Source organism: Euleptes europaea, chromosome 19 (genome assembly GCF_029931775.1).
Source record: "Euleptes europaea isolate rEulEur1 chromosome 19, rEulEur1.hap1, whole genome shotgun sequence".
Taxonomy (NCBI): Eukaryota; Metazoa; Chordata; class Lepidosauria; order Squamata; family Sphaerodactylidae; genus Euleptes; species Euleptes europaea.
Window position 1 is genome coordinate 25,767,746 of NC_079330.1, and position 17,106 is coordinate 25,784,851.

At 54.0% G+C, this 17,106-nt stretch overlaps 1 protein-coding gene across 2 annotated transcripts in view; it reads right to left on the reverse strand.

Moving 5' to 3' along the window:
- Positions 1–1,801: 1,801 nt before the first annotated feature.
- MYO18A (myosin XVIIIA) overlaps positions 1,802–17,106 on the reverse strand; it is a 171,847-nt gene continuing 156,542 nt past the window's right edge. For both annotated transcript variants that reach the window (XM_056865417.1, XM_056865416.1), the window contains 2 exons: positions 16,915–17,037; positions 1,802–2,027 (listed from right to left, as the gene is read on the reverse strand). In XM_056865417.1, the coding sequence (XP_056721395.1) occupies positions 1,880–2,027; positions 16,915–17,037 (271 nt within the window). In that variant the 3' untranslated portion in view covers positions 1,802–1,879. The remainder of the gene's footprint in view (positions 2,028–16,914; positions 17,038–17,106) is intronic.

The window sequence follows — 17,106 nt, forward strand, 5'->3', positions numbered from 1 at the left end:
TACACCACGCTGGCTGGGGGTGGGGGAAGCAGGAGTGAGTAAAAGGTAGAATAAAGATTAAAAATGATCCTGAAGGTGGGCTCAGTGTTGCAGGAGGGGAGGGGAGCTGGAAAGGCAACACCCCTCCTGACTCTCAGGGGCCCTCTGCAATCTGGGCCGTAAAAGGAGGTGGAAGGAGAGGGGGGCAGAGGCTCCCTGGGGCTCAAATTTGTTAAAGGGTGGTAGGAGGGAATGAAAGTTAGCCGCTTACAAAGGATGCTGCTCGCTGTGTCTCTGCGTGATTCCCCAACCAGTCTCTTCTTAACTCCCACTGCATCTCTGCATGGGGTGAGATGGGGATCATTCAATCTATCCCAAGGCAGACATGTACAGAATTAGCAGGTGGCTTCCTGCTGAGTCTCTCAAAGACCCTCCATGCTGGGCTTACCTCCTTCCAATCAAGAACAATGACTCATGCAGAAGCATGGGATGGGGGGGGAGGCTTCTCTTAACTGCAGGTTCCTCTTGTTTTTCTCCAATTTGGGGGGGGGTATGAGTGAAGTGTGCTTGCAAGTATAATTCAAAAAACTTATTTCCTTCCAGTTGCTTGGGAAAAAACAATGGAGAGAAACAAGCATCTCTTCCCCCTTCTCCAAGAAACCCATTCCCATTCAAAGAGAAAACTCGTTCTCACCAGCCATAAATGACATTTATTTTCTTATTTAAAGTTGACAGACAGGGGGAGGGGCAAAAAAAGAAAAACAAAAGAGTCAAATGCACAACTTGAGTAGTGCAAAAAAAGTCCTAAACGAGCCCGGCCAAAGGCAGATGCCCGGCTGCTCAAGCGTCCGCTCTCTGCCTTCCTGGTGCGCCTCGCCCCAAAGCCGGCTCATTCCACTCTCAGATAACTTAGCAAGGGTTTCTGCAAGCGCGGGGTGGGGGGCAAGAGGGGCTCCTGGCCTTAAGAAAGTGTTATTGGAAGAGAGGGGGAGACGCTTTGAGGGCTGGCAGAGAACCAAGCAGCAATAGCCGAGGCTTGCGCCATTGAGAAAGAGGGAGCGACCACCCCAGCAGTTTTGGTTTCCTGGACATCTTGCAAGCAAAAGGGGGCCTGGTCTGGTTTTGGATACTGTGCTTAGAGCGAGAGGGGGTGACGGGAACGGGGCTCGTGGGAGAGCTACATACACAGCCCCGGAAACCAAGTGCAAGAAAGAGCGGGAGGGAAAGCCACGCGGCACTGTGCTCCAATGTGCAACGCGCAGACATGGGCCGTCTGAGTCTGGAGACGAGGCAGACAGCACCCAGGTGCTCGGAGGGCAAGCCAGCTTTGTTTTTCCGCTTTCTCTCTCTCTTTGGGGGGGGGGAAGGGAAAAGGGGGGAGGGGAAGAGAGGGGAGCCCGCACACAGGCGCATGAGTCTTTGGCTGAACTTAAAAAAGTCTTTAAAAGGAGGACAGGAGGGATCCATCTCGTTGGACACCGCAAAAGGGTCAGACTGGGTTTTAATTACAATGAAAAGAGGGGCGGGCGGGCACTGGGGAGGGGAAACCTCCGCGTGCACGTGCCCTCCCCCAAGGGGAGGCTGGCAGCTTCCCCTCAGCTATGGAGAGGAGCCGGGAGAGGTGAGTGCACGGGACAGCTCGCCCCGCAGTCCAGAGCAGGCCTGACACCATAACGGGGTCTTGGAGACTCTTCATCTTTCCCCCGACACAGAACAGGACAGCTGTCACCCTGCACTACTGGCGGGAAGGGCGAGGCTGCCGGGCAGTGCGTTGGCCGAAGAGAGGACTCAGAGGGGCGCCCGGCTGCTGGGAAAGGCCATCCGCTGAGTGAGAGGGGAGGCGGCGACCGAGATGTCGGGGAGCGGCCTGCCGCCTGTCAGTGCGTGCTCATGCCTGGGGCTATGCAGTGGATTCCGCCGGCTTGCTCTCAGAGTCGCTGTCGCTCAGGAAGCTCCGCGAGGAGCGCTTGGACCTGAGAGCGCTGTCAAAGATGTCTCGCTCCTCGTCTGACTTGTCGTAGGTAAACGATTTCCGATAGCCTGGGGGGCTGTGGAAGGGAAACAAGAGAAGTTACAAAGCAGGTCTGGGCACAGGCCAAGCGAGTTTTCGCAAGGGAGGCTGAGCGGGGTTCGCCGGCATTTCCCGCGTCGGTCAGTCACATGCAAAAAATGTGTGGCCCAGAACACAGAACCCCCGTCGCCCCTTTCCTGCTTCCCGGTCTTTGCAAATTCACACAGGCAACAGTGACAGATAATGCCAGCCCCCTTAGATCCATTAGCTGGATGTGGATGCTTCAAGGTCAATTCCCACATGGTTGGAAGGACAAAGAGGTTTGCAAAGCCCAGGCAGGAACCTGACGCATCAGACAGAAACACACACCCCTTCTCTGACCATTCTGACTTTCGTGCTTGGGGATGAGGCCCTGGGTGGTGGAAATGGTAAGACAGAATAGCTTTGGGGGGCCAATTCACAGATGCCTGGCAGTCTACATTCCCAGCTCCCGGGGCTCTGTTTCTGCGGCATTTGAAGAAAGAAAACCGTTCTGCAACAAGAACGCCAGGATCAGGTTATCTGCATGCATGATGCAAACTTCACATTAACTGTCTTTATGTGGCATGATTTATTCCACTCCTGCGAGTTACAGAGAAAGGCTGCACCCCTTGTTACTGGAAATCCAGTGCAGCGCCCCCCTGTCTTGGAATTGCACCAAGAACTGCCCACATATGGCAAGCCTGTCTTAGCAGGCATAAGGACTAGTCACTTGCTTTTTAAAAAAATGGAGGCTGCTGCTCAGTACCAACACATGAACACATATAGCTGCCTTATACTGAATCAGACCCTTGGTCCATCAGAGTCAGTATTGTCTACTCAGACCGGCAGCGGCTCTCCAGGGTCTCAGGCAGGGGGTCTTTCATATCACCTACTTGCCTAGTCACTTTAATTGGTGATGCCGGGGATTGAACCTGGGACCCTCTGCACGCCAAGCAGATGCTCTACCACTGAGCCACAGCCCCTCCCAGCTTCTGCTCTGGGGTAGTGCAGTCATGGAAACTGACAAAGTCCTGCCTACTCCTGGGAATCTCACAATGAAAAGCAGAACACCCACCCCCAGAGCCATTGCTCGCCGGAAGGAGACTCCGTTTCTTAAAGAAGGGGGTTCTCCCCCAAGCATCTCCTTTGGGTTCCGGCTTGCCTCGGCAAACCGTTAAGGTGGCAGCTCACATCCACAAGAGCTCATTATTCATTTTTATTATTTTTTTCCTCAGACACTTCCAGGGCTTGCAGCGGTGATTTACTCTCCCCTGTAGTTAGCAGAGCTAAGCAAATAATCTGTAGCAAATCAGGCATTTGTTGAAAATTTCACCCCTATCTGTAGCAAGCCACGCTCGGAGGGGGAAAAAAAACCCTCACAAACTCACTCATTACGCAAAGACATTTGCAAATTCCCTCTCTGGCACGAAGAATTTGCTGGAGGGAGGATTCGCAACTGGGACTTGGCAATTGGCACCCCTCCCTCTCCCATTAGTCAAGCTTCTTCCACTTATCGTGGGAATTTAGACCTCTGCAGACCAAAATGTAGGACTCAGGATCCAGCACTCCAGTTGTTGCAAAGGTTGGAAGGGAACTGCTTGGGATCAGAGCAGACCCAGCCATTTTCAGACCGTAAGAACGTAAGACAAACCATACTGGATCAGACCAAGGCCCATCAAGTCCAGCAGTCTGTTCACACCGTGGCCAACCAGATGCCTCTAGGAAGCCCACAAACAAGACGACTGCAGCAGCATCGTGCCTGTCTTCCACAGCATGCTCCTCTGATACTGTACAGCAGAGGTTCCCGAACTGTGCTCCAAGAGAATAGGTATGCATCATGACTAGTATTCATTTTGACTAGTAGCCATGGATAACCCTCTTCTCCATGAACATGTCTACTTCCCTCTTAAAGCCTAACATAAAAAAGGCATGTTAGATCAGACCAGGGCCCATCAAGTCAAGCAGTCTGTTCACACAGGGGCCAACCAGGGGCCTCTAGGAAGCCCACAAACAAGACTACTGCAGCAGCACCATCCTGCCTGTGTTCCACAGCGCCTAATATAGCAGGCATGCTCCTCTGATACTAGAGAGAATAGGTATGCAGCATGACTAGTATCCATTTTGACTAGTAGCCATGGATAGCCCTCTCCTCCATGAACATGTCCACTCCCCTCTTAAAGCCTTACATAAGAACATAAGAAGAACCCTGCTGGATCAGACCAAGGCCCATCAAGTCCAGTAGTCTGTTCACACAGTGGCCAACCAGGTGCCTCTAGGCAGCCCACAAACAAGGTGACTGCAGCAGCATTATCCTACCTGTGTTCCAAAGCACCTAATTTAATAGGCATGCTCCTCTGATCCTGGAGAGAATAGGTATGCATCATGTCTAGCATCCATTTTGACTAGTAGCCATGGATAGTCCTCTCCTCCATAAACAATTCCACTCCCCTCTTAAAGCCTTCCAAGTTGGCAGCCATCACCACATCCTGGGTCAGGGAGTTCTATGCTGGACTGGAGCCTTGCTCAAGATGTGCATGTGTGTGAAGTGCCATCAAGTCGCAGCCAATTTATGGCAACCCAGAAGGCAAGAGACGTCCAGAGGTGGTTTGCCATTGCCTTCCTCTGCACTGTGACCCTGGTATTCCTTGGAGATCTCCCATCCAAATACGAACCAGGGCCGACCCTGCTTAGCTTCCAAGGTCTGAAGACTGGGCCAGCCTGGACCATCCAGGTCAGAGCTTGCTCAGATAGAAGCCTCTAACCATGTCTGGTCTGTGATTAAATAGCTGTGCGCCTCCAGAAACACATGTAAGCTGAAGACCATCTCCCACCAGAGAATGAAAGGGGAAACTGTCCCAGGTATCCTCATCCCCTGCAAACCCTGTCTGACCCAAGACCACAGCAAGGCCTGGGATGAGAGAGACATACCTGCCTGGAAAACAAAGGCCTGCCCTCATGCCTCCTTCCTTCCGCCTGCTGACGCACAGAAGCCCCACTTCCCGTGATAGATGGTGCTGACCCACCAGCACTGGTAGAAGGACCAACACGCACCTGGATGGTGGGCACCTCCAAGGCAGTCAGGTAAAACCGGGGGGGGGGAGGGGAGGTAAACCTACAGTTCTGGAGGCTTGCACATGAAGCTGCCTTATACTGAATCAGACCCTTCGTCTGTCAAAGTCAGCATTGTCTATTCAGACTGGCAGCGGCTCTCTGGGGTCTCAGGCAGGGGGTCTTTCATATCACCTACTTGCCTAGTCCCTTTAACTGGAGATGCCAGGGATTGAACCTGGGACCATCTGCACACCAAGCAGATGCTCTACCACTGAGCCACAACACGAACCTCACAACTGACGTCTTCCCATTTGCTGGGGAGGGTGGGCAATAAGATTAATAAAATAAATTTGGAGAAAACAGAAGCACCTTGTCTACTATGCTGGCCCTCAGAGGACCTGCTGACCTGGGCATCTCTGGGCAACTCGCCTAGCAAGCGAACATGGACTATGGACACTCGGAGCCCTCTTTGCGTGCAATGCCCAACCCGCAACTGGCACCCAGGAGGACTTGCTGACCTGGGCATCTCTCTGCAACTCGCCTAGTAAGCGAACATGGATTATGGGCACTCGGAGCCCTCTTCCGCACACAATGCCCAGCCTGCAACTGGCACACAGGAGGACCTGCTGACCTGGGCATCTCTGGCCAACTCGCCTAGCAAGCGAACATGGATTATGGACACACGGAGCCTTCTTCCGTGCCCAATGCCCAGTCTGCAACTGGCACATAGGAAGAAGGCTTCTGACCTGCCAGGCCTGTCATCCAATCCAACAGTAGATGCTGCCTATGCTTCTGGCGTTCCCCAGCCAGAACTGGGCTTAGGAAGCAAGGGTCCTGTCTACTTTCCAGGACTAAAATCTGGACTAGACAGACTTGGTGTGTGTGTGTGTGTGTTAAAAGCTGTCAAGTTGCTTCCGACTCATGGTGGCCCTATGAATCAACGTCCTCCAAAATGTCCCGTTGTTAACAGCCTTGCTCCTGAGGGCCGCGGCTTCTTTGAAGAAGTGAGCTGCGGATCATGACAACTCATACCCTGCCAGAAATTCTGTCAGTCTTTAAGGGGCTACTGGACTCTTGCTCTTTTCTACTGCTATTGACAGACTAACACGGCTACCCGTCGTGATCTGTCTTTCATACAGTCGATCCAGCTCACATTGTGACTTCCTCTTTTCCCGCTGCCTTCGACTTTTCCCAGCATTATTGTCTTTTGTCACACAATGAACCCCATTTGTGAAGCTAGCATAGGCGAGGGATGACGGGCATGCCATTTGTGGGTCGGGGGAAGAGAAGAGTGCGCGCGAGCGGGCATATAAAAATGACCTCTTGCGCGGCTCCTTCCCCCTTGGCCGTTGGACACCCCACTGCACAGGGGCCCGGAGAATAGACGTCCTTTTATCTTCCGTCCCACCTCCCTTCTCCATTTCTGTTATGGCAGCTGGAGCGTTAAGTGCATTAGGAAACCCAAAGCATAACATTCCCCCAGCTGCAGGAGGCTGCTATAGCAATTGAACATTTTAAAAAGAAATTGTTAAAAAAAAAAAAGGAAACAGAAAAAAGAAAGCAAAGCAAAGCAGCCTCTCTCTCTCTCTCTCTCTCTCTCTCTCTCTCTCTCCTCGGATAATTCTCCCATTCAAAGCTGTCGGAAACAATTTAATACACAAATAAATTTCTGTTTGGGAGGGAGGGAGGGAAAGAGCCTGTCTGCTTGCTGCAGAGGCGCCCCCCTCCCTCTCCCTCGTCACATCTTCGACGTGGGCAAACAAAGGGCTCCTGACTGCGGGCGTGAACGGCTTGCCAAGGGGGGTGGGCGGGGAGGCGAGAGGGCTCCACTCCATCTTTTGCTGGCTCCCGTTCTTTCTGGGTCTCTGCCTCCAGCCTAGCTGGTGCCCCACAAGCAAAAGCATCCATAGACAAAAAGAGAGAGGGGGAGGGAGAAGGGTGCATTTCGCAGAGGAGGAGACCCAAACTCCACCTGGGAGGCTGGGGAAGGAAGGCAGAGGCCTCTTTCCCCCCCCCCCCCCCGCGCTCCTGCATGACCCCCCCCAGCTGAGGGTGGCCCCCCAATCTCCTAAACAGCCTCCTGTTTCCACTGCCTGCCAGGGAGCACAGAGTGGGGAGACACGGACGTCCTCAGCTCCAGGCAGGCCGATGGACTTGATGGGTCATCTGCTGATGGGGATGCCAGGTCCCTCTTTGCCACCGGTGGGTGGTTTTTGGGGTAGAGCTTGAGGAAGGCGGGGGTTGGGGAGGGGAAGGACTTCAATGCCATAGAGTCCAATAGCCAAAGCTGCCATTTTGTCCAGGTGAACTGATCTCTATCGGCTGGAGATCAGTTGTAATAGCGGATCTCCAGCTAGTACCTGGAGGTTGGCAACTCTATCCGCTGAGCCGGGGCTGCTTCAGCTAACATGGGAGTTGCGTGGCTTCGCTTATTGGGCCCGAAACGGTCTGGACAGACAAGAGGGGAGGAGCCAGCCTTCCTCCTGGGAAAGGGCTGGGTGGATTTCAACTCAGTGGGGAGAGTTCAAGCCTTGGGCATCTCTGGCCTGGAAGTGTTCCAGAAGCTGATGCCAAACATTCTGCAGGAAGCCAAAGCCCAAAAACCTCACACACACCCCAGTGACACCCAGAAGTGGAGGAATCATAGAGTTGGAAGGGACCACCAGGGTCATCTAGTCCAACCCCCTGCACAATGCAGGGAGGACCTCACAGGACCCAAATTTAGCCCCCTTCTCCTGTGGGCTCCAAAGCTCTGGCTGGCCTTCCTTGGATTCCAATAGGGTTGCCAGCCTCCAAGTGGTAATAACAACCAAGGCTCCAAGTGGTGGCTGGAGATCTCCCGCTATTACAACTGATCTCCAGGTGACAGAGATCAGTTCACCTGGAGAAAATGGCTGCTCTGGAGGGTGGACTTTATGGCATCATACCCATCGAAGGCCCTCCCCGCTCCAAACCCTGTCCTCTTCAGGCTCCACCTCCAAAATCTCTAGCTATTGTCCAGCCAGGAGTTGGACCCACAGCTTTAACCTTTAGCATCATGTTAAATTGTGGGACTCCCTGCCCCAGGATGTGGTGATGGCTGCCAATGTGGAGGGCTTTAAGAGGGGAGTGGACATGCTCATGGAGGAGAGGGCTATTCATGGCTACTAGTCAAAATGGGTACTAGTCATGCTGCATAGCTATTCTTTCCAGGATCAGAGGAGCATACCTATTATATTAGGTGCCGTGGAACACAGGCAGGATAATGCTGCTGCAGCTGTGTTGTTTGTGGGCTTCCTAGAGGCACCTGGTTGGCCACTGTGTGAACAGACTGCTGGACTTGACAGGCCTTGGTCTGATCCAGTATGGCTGTTCTTATGTCCAGCACAACTCCAGAATATCTATGAAAACTCAAAAGGTATGTTGACCAGATGCCAATCTTCAAGATAGTGGAGACATCACACTTTGGTTCCTGTACATTGTTTGGAGTTGAGGGTAGGGGCAGGTGCTGTACCAAGTCAGACTACTGCCAATATAATTCAGGGGAACCCCGAACCCCGCCTTCCTCAGACTCCACCGCAAAAACCTCCAGGTATTGCCCAACCGGGAGTTGGCAAGCCTAGATTCCAAGCCAGAGCGGGAGCCAAGTGGGCAGAGCTCACGAACCCTGATTCCTCCTGGACAATCCTTTTCTACGTTCCAGGCTCCAGAGCTCGATATCTCTTCCCAGGCAGGCACCTATCTGGGACCTCTTTTCCCTGGCCAAGCCTTCCCACAGATTGGGGCTCTTACCCGGCCCGCAAGCCAGCTGAGGCAGCCACACACACACACAGTCCTGATCTGGGCTGGCGAGGCCCAGCCAAGTAACGTTTATGTCATATCGCCCCTCGTAATAAGTGAGTTTGACACCCCTGGTCTAGACACAGGCTTCCCCCCCACCAACGAAAACTGAACTTTTGAGGAAACCTGAATTCTACCACCAACCACATATACTCTGCGGTGCTCCTGCTGAACAGGAACAAGCCCGCAACTCTGATTCTTTGCTCACCAGCCTCTCAGAGTCAAGACGCTGCACTGTTTAATGTGTCATGTTTAAAAGCTTATGATTTGTTTCAGGTTGTTTCGGCTCCGTTTCAGATTTCTGCTTGCTTTCAGGTTTTCTGCTATCCGAACTCTAAGGTAAAGGTAAAGGTCCCCTGTGCAAGCACCGGGTCATTCCTGACCCATGGGGTGACGTCACATCCCAACATTTACGAGGCAGACTTCAATTACGGGGTGGTTTGCCAGTGCCCTCCCCAGTCATCTTCCCCTTACCCCCAGCAAGTTGGGTACTCATTTCACCGACCTTGGAAGGATGGAAGGCTGAGTCAACCTTGAGCCAGCTACCTGAAACCAACTTCCGTTGGGATCGAACTCAGGTCGTGAGCAGAGCTTTGGACTGCAGTACTGCAGCTTACCGCTCTGCGCCACCGGGCTCATATAATCCGAACTCTAGCGCACTGTTTTATTGCACGTCCCGTGCACTTGACAGTATTCAAAATCCTGTGCAATTTGACTTGTGCCACGTAACCCACCTTGAGTCCCGGGGAGAAAGGAGGGCTATGAAAATAAATGTAAATAAATAAGTAAAGCTCCCCAGCAGGGACCCTGCCAGGCCGGCTTCCTTTTCCTGCTTGCCAGGGCAAAAGATGAACACATGAACACATGAAGCTGCCTTATACTGAATCAGACCCTTGGTCCATCAAAGTCAGTATTGTCTACTCAGGCTGGCAGCGGCTCTCCAGGGTCTCAGGCAGAGGGTTTTTCACATCGCCTACCTGCCTAGTCCCTTTAACTGGAGATGCCGGGGATTGAACCTGGGACCTTCTGCATGCCAAGCAGATGCTCTACCGCCGAGCCACAGCCCCTACCCATTGGTCCCCTGAGAAACCACTGCCAGTCCTGAAAGCTGCTCCCAAGTTCTTCCCTTTGGGGAATCAGGAGGGCAGGCTACTCTCTGCAGGCCTCACCCCCCCCCCCTATTAAAAAAAAAATTGCGGAGAGCTCTCCCCCTGCCTCACAGCAGTTAATCCCCATGGCATGACTGGGGTGGGGAAGGAAGAAGAGAGTCTGGAGCACACAGCGGCCCATTAATTGCACAAGAAACAAATACTGCCAATTCCTGAAAGGCCGCGGAGGGGATTAAGGCATCTCAGTGTCCTATTCCCTGCAGCAGATAATCCTTGGGGGAGGACGATGCTGGTGGGGCAAGGGAGGGAAGAAAAATGATCACACCACAAGGCCTAGCATTCAAATCCTATCTACCACCACACAGGTCAGGTGCAATCAGTCCTGATTCAGGGTCAACCGAAGGGTCCTGCCTAGCAACACAGGAATAACATCCACCAACCAGCAGTTAGGAATCAAGGCAGGCTGAGTTAGTTATCAGAGACACACCCATGCTTCAGTTAAGTCCGTGAACTTTGGACAACTCAAACGGGGCCATCTGCCCCCAGCATGCAGGAGGGCGCCTGGATGTTCTTCCAGCTTGGTTAAATGGAAGTGCCGCCAATCCAGGGGAGGACCTGAGGCCCTCTCCTCCCCAGTTAAGAGGGTTAGTCTGGCACACTCTGCTTGCACCTGGCACTCCATGCCACCTGCCTTAGTCGCTCTCCGGCCGATAGAGGTACTTCATCATCAGGCTGTCCACCTGCTTCTTGCGTTGCTTCTCCTCCTTTTTGCGCTGCTTGCCGGACTTCCCAGCCTCCTGCCCCTCCCTGGCACCGTCAGCATCCTGCTCTTCCGAGGCTGGGCCTCCCTGCTTGGGGCCTTTCTTGATGCTGGAGTTGCTGCGGTAGGACACGGTGGAGCCGGATGACGAGCCGGAGGAGGACTCTGAGGAGGACCGCTGATGCTTCTTCTTCTTCTTCTTCTTGGACTTCTTGGAGTGCTTCTTGGAGCTCTTCCTTTGCCTCTCCGAAGACGAGGAGGAGGAAGAACTGCTGGAGGAGCTGCTGCTCCTCTTCCGGCTCTTGCCCTTTGCGCTGTGAGGCCTGGAGAAATCCATGGCCGAGGCGGACCTGCGCAGGCTGCTGGCGGGGCGCTCGCCCGTCTCCACCAGGGCGCTCTTGCAGCTCCGCACGCTCCTCCGGTCGTCCTCGTCCTCGGAGTCCGGATCCAGGCCGGAGCGCTTGAACTTGACGGGCTTGTAGCTCAGCACCTCGCTGATGGCAGCCTCCAGGTCGGGGTCAAGGTAGCTGCGATGGCTGACAGGCCGGATGTCGGGGTCTTCCCCCCGCAGCTCGTCCGAGGCCGAGGCGCGAGGCCGCGGGGGCACAGACAGGCTGCGGGTGAGCGAGTGCTGGCTGTACAAGGACCGGGAATCGCTCAGGGCCACGCTGCACGCCTCGTCCAGTTCGGAGCGGCCCAAGGAGAGGCGAGAGGCCGGGCGGCTGTGGGGAGGGCTGAGGTCGTCCAGGCGGGAGGCGCTCCGCCTCAAGCTGCCCGGGCTGGACAGGGCGAAGCTGAGGGACGACCTGGCGTCGTCCTCGCGGGACTCCCGGCTGCACCAAGAGGCGCCGCTGCGACTGAGCGGGGCAGACAGGACTGAAGCCTTGTCCAGCTCGGCTGCCGAGAGAGAGGAGCGCTTCTCCAGCCCCCGGCGGGCCTGGCTGCTGGCCTCGGAGAGGACCGAGCCCCTCTCCTCCAGGTCGCCAGCCCCAGCCGGCTTCTTCCACGGGGTGAGAAGAGCGCCCTCCTCCGAAGCGCTGGCAACCGAGTGGCGCTTGGCTTTGCGGAACGAGCGGTCGGGAGAGGCGGAGCGTTCGCTCAGGGTGGAGAAGAGGGTCTCCTCATCCCCTTTGCCGCCGATGGAGTCCTTGAGGTTGGTCCGCTTCCTGTAGCTAAGGGAGCTCATAACTGACACGGGCCTCTCCTCCATCTCCTGGCCCTCTTTGCCCTCTCTGGCAACTGAGGGCACGGCTGATCTGATGGGGGGGGGGAGGGAAGAGGTACCGTCAGGGAGAAAGTGAACAAAACGCCCATTCAAGCCACGCAGGGAGGCCAGAAAGAGGGCCCAGAGCTGTGCATGGAGGGAATTAAGGCCTCGCCCTATGGCTCCAGCCCCCCCCCCCCCGCCTCACAAAACCGACCTCAATTCATTCTGTGTGTCAACTAGTTGGAAAAGGCTGGGAGCACACAAGAACAGATTCCCAGCACTGGGGGAAAAGAAGGCATTACCTTCTGTAGCAAAACATTTTCCGGTCACACCAACCAAACAATTAAACCAATTCGGAGACTACCCCAGCGAGGAGAGTGCCCTCCTCCAGCGTGGGTGGTTTAAGTTAAGACTGGTGATTTGGAGCAGTGGAGAACCGGGACTCTGGACTCTGATCAGAACCAGGTTTGATTTCCCCACTCCTCCACATGAGTGGCAGATGCTCATCTGGTGAACCGGGTTGGTTTCCCCACTCCACACGAAGCCTGCTGGGTGACCTAGGGCAAGTCACAGCTCTCTTAGAGCTCTCTCAGCCCCACCAACCTCACAGGGTGTCTATTGTGGGGAGGGGAAGGGCATTGTAAGCCGCTTTGATTCTCCCTTAAGTGGTAGAGAAAGTCAGCATATAAAAACCAGCTCTTCTTCTTCTCTTCCCCTCTTTGGCACAGGGCAGGGCAAGGAAGAGGGAAACCACCCAAACCCCAACACGCAGGGAATGCCGTGGAGATCAATCCATCCCCATCCCCAGTTGAACAAGTGTCACATTAGCTGCAGAAGCTGGAGCTGCCAGGGATGGGGGGCCTGCAGGCTTGGGGGGTGTTGTGAGCGTGTGTTTGGGGGGGGCGCATCTTTCTGGCATACACTGAAGAGGGCGCCTGGCACCTCCTGCCACTCCTGAGCAACACAAAAGGTACTTGGCAACACCCGGCAGGCAGGCTCGGCTTTCGCCTCAGCCCGCGCCATCAGCGTCAGGCTTCCACGCTCCGTGCCGCTGGTTGCCATGACAACAGGTGTCCTATAAATAGCCCGGTCTGGTTCCTGGTCACTTCCAAAGGATGGGGAAGGGGGGGAAGAGGGAGGGTAACTTCAGCGGGGCCGTCCCCAGCGGGGCCATCGGTCTCCAAATCCCCTTTGGAGCTGCTTCTGTTATTTGCGACGGCCACCCCTGGAGCGGAGCAGAAGGCTGGTGATCGTGCGGAAGGGCGGGGCCTGTATCGAGGGAAGGGGGAGTGGCCTGCCACAAGGCACCCTGGGGGTCCTATCCTGCACCTCCAGCCATCCGGGAAAAGCGCCTGTCAGATTTTGTTTCCGGCTTTTGCCAAGTCCCGCCTGCCCCACTCCTGCCAGAAGAAGAAGAGTTGGTTTTTATATGCCAACTTTCTCTACCGCTTAAGGAAGAATCAAACTGACTTACAATCACCTTCCCTTCCTCTCCCTACAGCAGACACTGTGAGGTAGGTGGGGCTGAGAGCCAACGGTCTCCCCTGGGCATCCCAGAGAAAAGGAGCATTGCAGAACAGGTCAGGCTTCAGCGGATGGAAAGTTCTCCCCACCAGGGAGGGAGCAGAAACTGGAGACAACAGGGAAGATGCAAGCGGGCATGGGGGTGGTGCCCTTCTGCTTGACCAGAGGAAGGACTGGGGGCCATCACACAAGAGACAAAGATAATAAACTCCCCCCCCCCCCACATCAGGCCAGAAAGCAGTGCTTCTGCAAGATGAAATAAGGATCCTTGACGTTTAGAGAGAATCCTAGAATCATAGCGTTGGAAGGGACCACCAGGGTCATCTAGTCCAACTCCTTGCCCAATGCAGGAAATTCACAACTACCTCCCCCCCACACCCCCAATGACCCCTACATGCCCAGAAGATGGTCAAGATGCCCTCCCTCTAATCATCTGCCTAAGGTCATAGAATCAGCATTGCTGACAGGTGGCCATCTAGCCTCTGCTTAAAAACCTCCAGGGAAGGAGAGCTCACCACCTCCTGAGGAAGCCCGTTCCACCAAGGAACCGCTCTCACTGTTAGAGAGTTCTTCCTAATGTCTAGATGGAAACTCTTTTGATTTAATTTCAACCCGTTGGTTCTGGTCCGACCTTCTGGGTCAACAGAAAACAATTCGGCACCCTTCTCTATATGACAGCCCTTCAAGTACTGGAAGATGGTTATCATATCCCCTCTCAGTCTTCTCCTCTTCAGGCTAAACATACCCAGCTCCTCCAACCTTTCCTCACAGGAAAGCTTCAGATCTACATGAGCGCCAGCAAGGTGCATCAACGCCCTGGTTCATCTGTGGACGCATCTGCACCTTCTGGGGCCAGGGCCCTGTTTTACTTTGGAAGTAGGGGGGGAGGCTGAATCCTCCCCCCTGAGCCCGCCACACTCGGTTAGCGCCAGGGGCTCTTCTCCCAGCCCATCTGTGAGACCACAACACATACTCGCCTGCCAATCAAGACTCTCCCTTGCGTAGCCCCACTCAGCCTTCTGGCCACGCCTCGAGGTCAGGAGGGGTGGTCTCAGGAGCGGGGCCTTCTCAGCGGTGGCACCCTAGATGCAGAACTGAGCCATCCGAGGGCCTGACATTGGTGGGGGGGTGATGTTCTTTCTCATTCACCCATACCGCCCAGGGATACTTCACTTGCCCAAGGCACCCCACCCCATATGGAGTGGATGCCCAGTCCTTTCTGTCAGACAGTTTGCCGCAGTGTCTCAATTCCCTCTGCATCATCTATTGTCATTTCTTTTGAGGGAGGAAGTACTTATTGACACTATTCTGGGGCTCCTGAGCATTTATTATTTGCTTTACGGCTTCACTCGTTTGTTTGCTTTTGAAATGTTGACGTAAACTGGCTTTCACATGAACACATGAAGCTGCCTTCTACTGAACCAGATCCTTGGTTCATCGCAGTCAGTATCGTCTGCTCAGACCGGCAGCGGCTCTCCAGGGTCTCAGGCTGAGGTCTTTCACATCACCTACTTGCCTAGTCCTTTTATCTGGAGATGCCAGGGATTGAACCTGGACCTCCTGCATGCCAAGCAGATGCTCTGCCACTGAACCACGGCCCATCCCCCTTTCCTTATGTTAGCTGCCCCTGGAAACCACTTTGGTGGTGGTGGTGGGGTATAAAAATGGGAGCTAAAACCAAACAGATAAATCCCAGGATCTAGGAGAAAAGGCCCAGGTATGAGCAGGTCCCGAGAGGGTTCAGGCACAGACATGATCACGGCCTACAAGATTATGAGCTGAGCAGACGGCCAGAGAGCCTCTTTTCTCCCTCTTCCATAATGCCTTAACCACCTGATGAAACTGACCGGCAGAGGATTCAAGATAAACAGAAGTACTTCTTCACTCAACAAGTGATTGTCTTATAGAAGTAAAAATTAGGCAGCCCTCATACGGACATGGCAGAAGGGAATCAATGCACACAGTGACTGTGGCCGCATCTAGCTTGGCCCATATTATTGGAGGGCGTATGCCACAGAGGGACTGCAAGAAAAGCTGCTTCCCTAGGCACCCCCGGGCAAGTTCACAGCAGAAGTGGGATCTGAACCTGGGACTTCCCGGTTCAAGCCCTTGACCACCATCTTACAGGAAATCCCACAATGCTAATGCCTCGATCTCAGGGCCCGGCTCTGCAGGATGACTTTTGGAATTGCGCACGTCATCCCTCTCCATCGATTTAAACCAGTGGTTCTCAACCTGGGGCCATATGGCCCCCCAGGGGCCCCTAGGATATTCCAATGGGGCTACAGGTGAAAATTGCGTAAATGGGGGGCCACGGCACGAGACTAGGGGGCCACAGAGGGAAGTGAGAAGTGAAGAAAATAGAAACACGAGAACCTAACACATGACTTTCTTCATTGCACTTCTATGCATCGTTTGCAACTGTGGATTTTTGTATCGCTGTAATCTTGTGCGATGGTGGTAGAGGCTTTGTTCTCCCTTGTATGTGAACATTGTTGTTTATCAGTGCATTGTATTCCCTTTTTGTGGGGTATTTTTTTTTGTAAATTTCAGTTTCCCAATAAGAACTGCATGTGTGCATTTTGTGTGGCTGTTTATGCTTCTTTGTTCCTTGGCTATTTACAAACATTTAAACTGAATAGCTACCATTTAAATAGCTACCTTTCTACCGGTAGGGGGCCACAGGAAGGAAACAAGGTCAGAAGGGGGGGCCACGGTTGGAAAAAGGTTGAGAACCACTGATTTAAACAACAAACAATGTAATTGGCTACAATCGTGCAATTCTGAGATTTGGGCAGCGGCTCTCCAGGGTCTCAGGCAGGGGTCTTTCACAACCCCTACTTGCCTACTCTCTTTAGCTGAAGATGCCAGGGATTGAACATGGGACCTTCTGCATGCCAAGCAGAGGCTCTATCACTGAGCTATGGCCCTTCAAAGTGTCCTATTGAACACATGAACACATGAAGCTGCCTTCTACTGAATCAGACCCTTGGTCCATCAAAGTCAGTATTCTCTACCCAGACCGGCAGAGGCTCTCCAGGGTCTCAGGCAGAGGACTTTCACATCAACTACCTGCATAGTTCCTTTAACTGGAGATGCCGAGTGCTGAACCTGGGACCTTCTGCATGTCAAGCAGATGCTCTACCACTGAGTCACAGCCCTTCCCCATCTCCCAGAGTTTTGTGATTGCTCCCAGCACCCCATGGCAGCCATGCTGAGGTAGCAACTACCTCCCATCCTCAAAATCTCCAAAGTGCCCACAGACTCAGCAAGGCTGGAGACCCCTCTGCTAAAGTATTATCCAGTGTAGGTAGAAACACCCTGGTAATGATGGAACTCTCCAGCCTCTCATGTTCGTACCCCCTAGGGGGGAGGAGGGGGCACGAGGGTAACCCACCCTGCGGGAGAGGAACCCCAAGCCCACCATGCCAACCTGCTGCTCTTCAAGCTGCCATCCTCGGAGACCGTCTTGGAAGAGCCTTTATTCTTGGAGAGCCAGGATTTCACGCCGTCCACACGGTCTTCTAGCTCTGAATCTGCGTCCGAGTCACCCTCGCTGAAATGGTGGTGGGAAAAAGAAAGGGAAGGATTGGTACCCACCCTCTGAGGCAACCAATGGCCACAG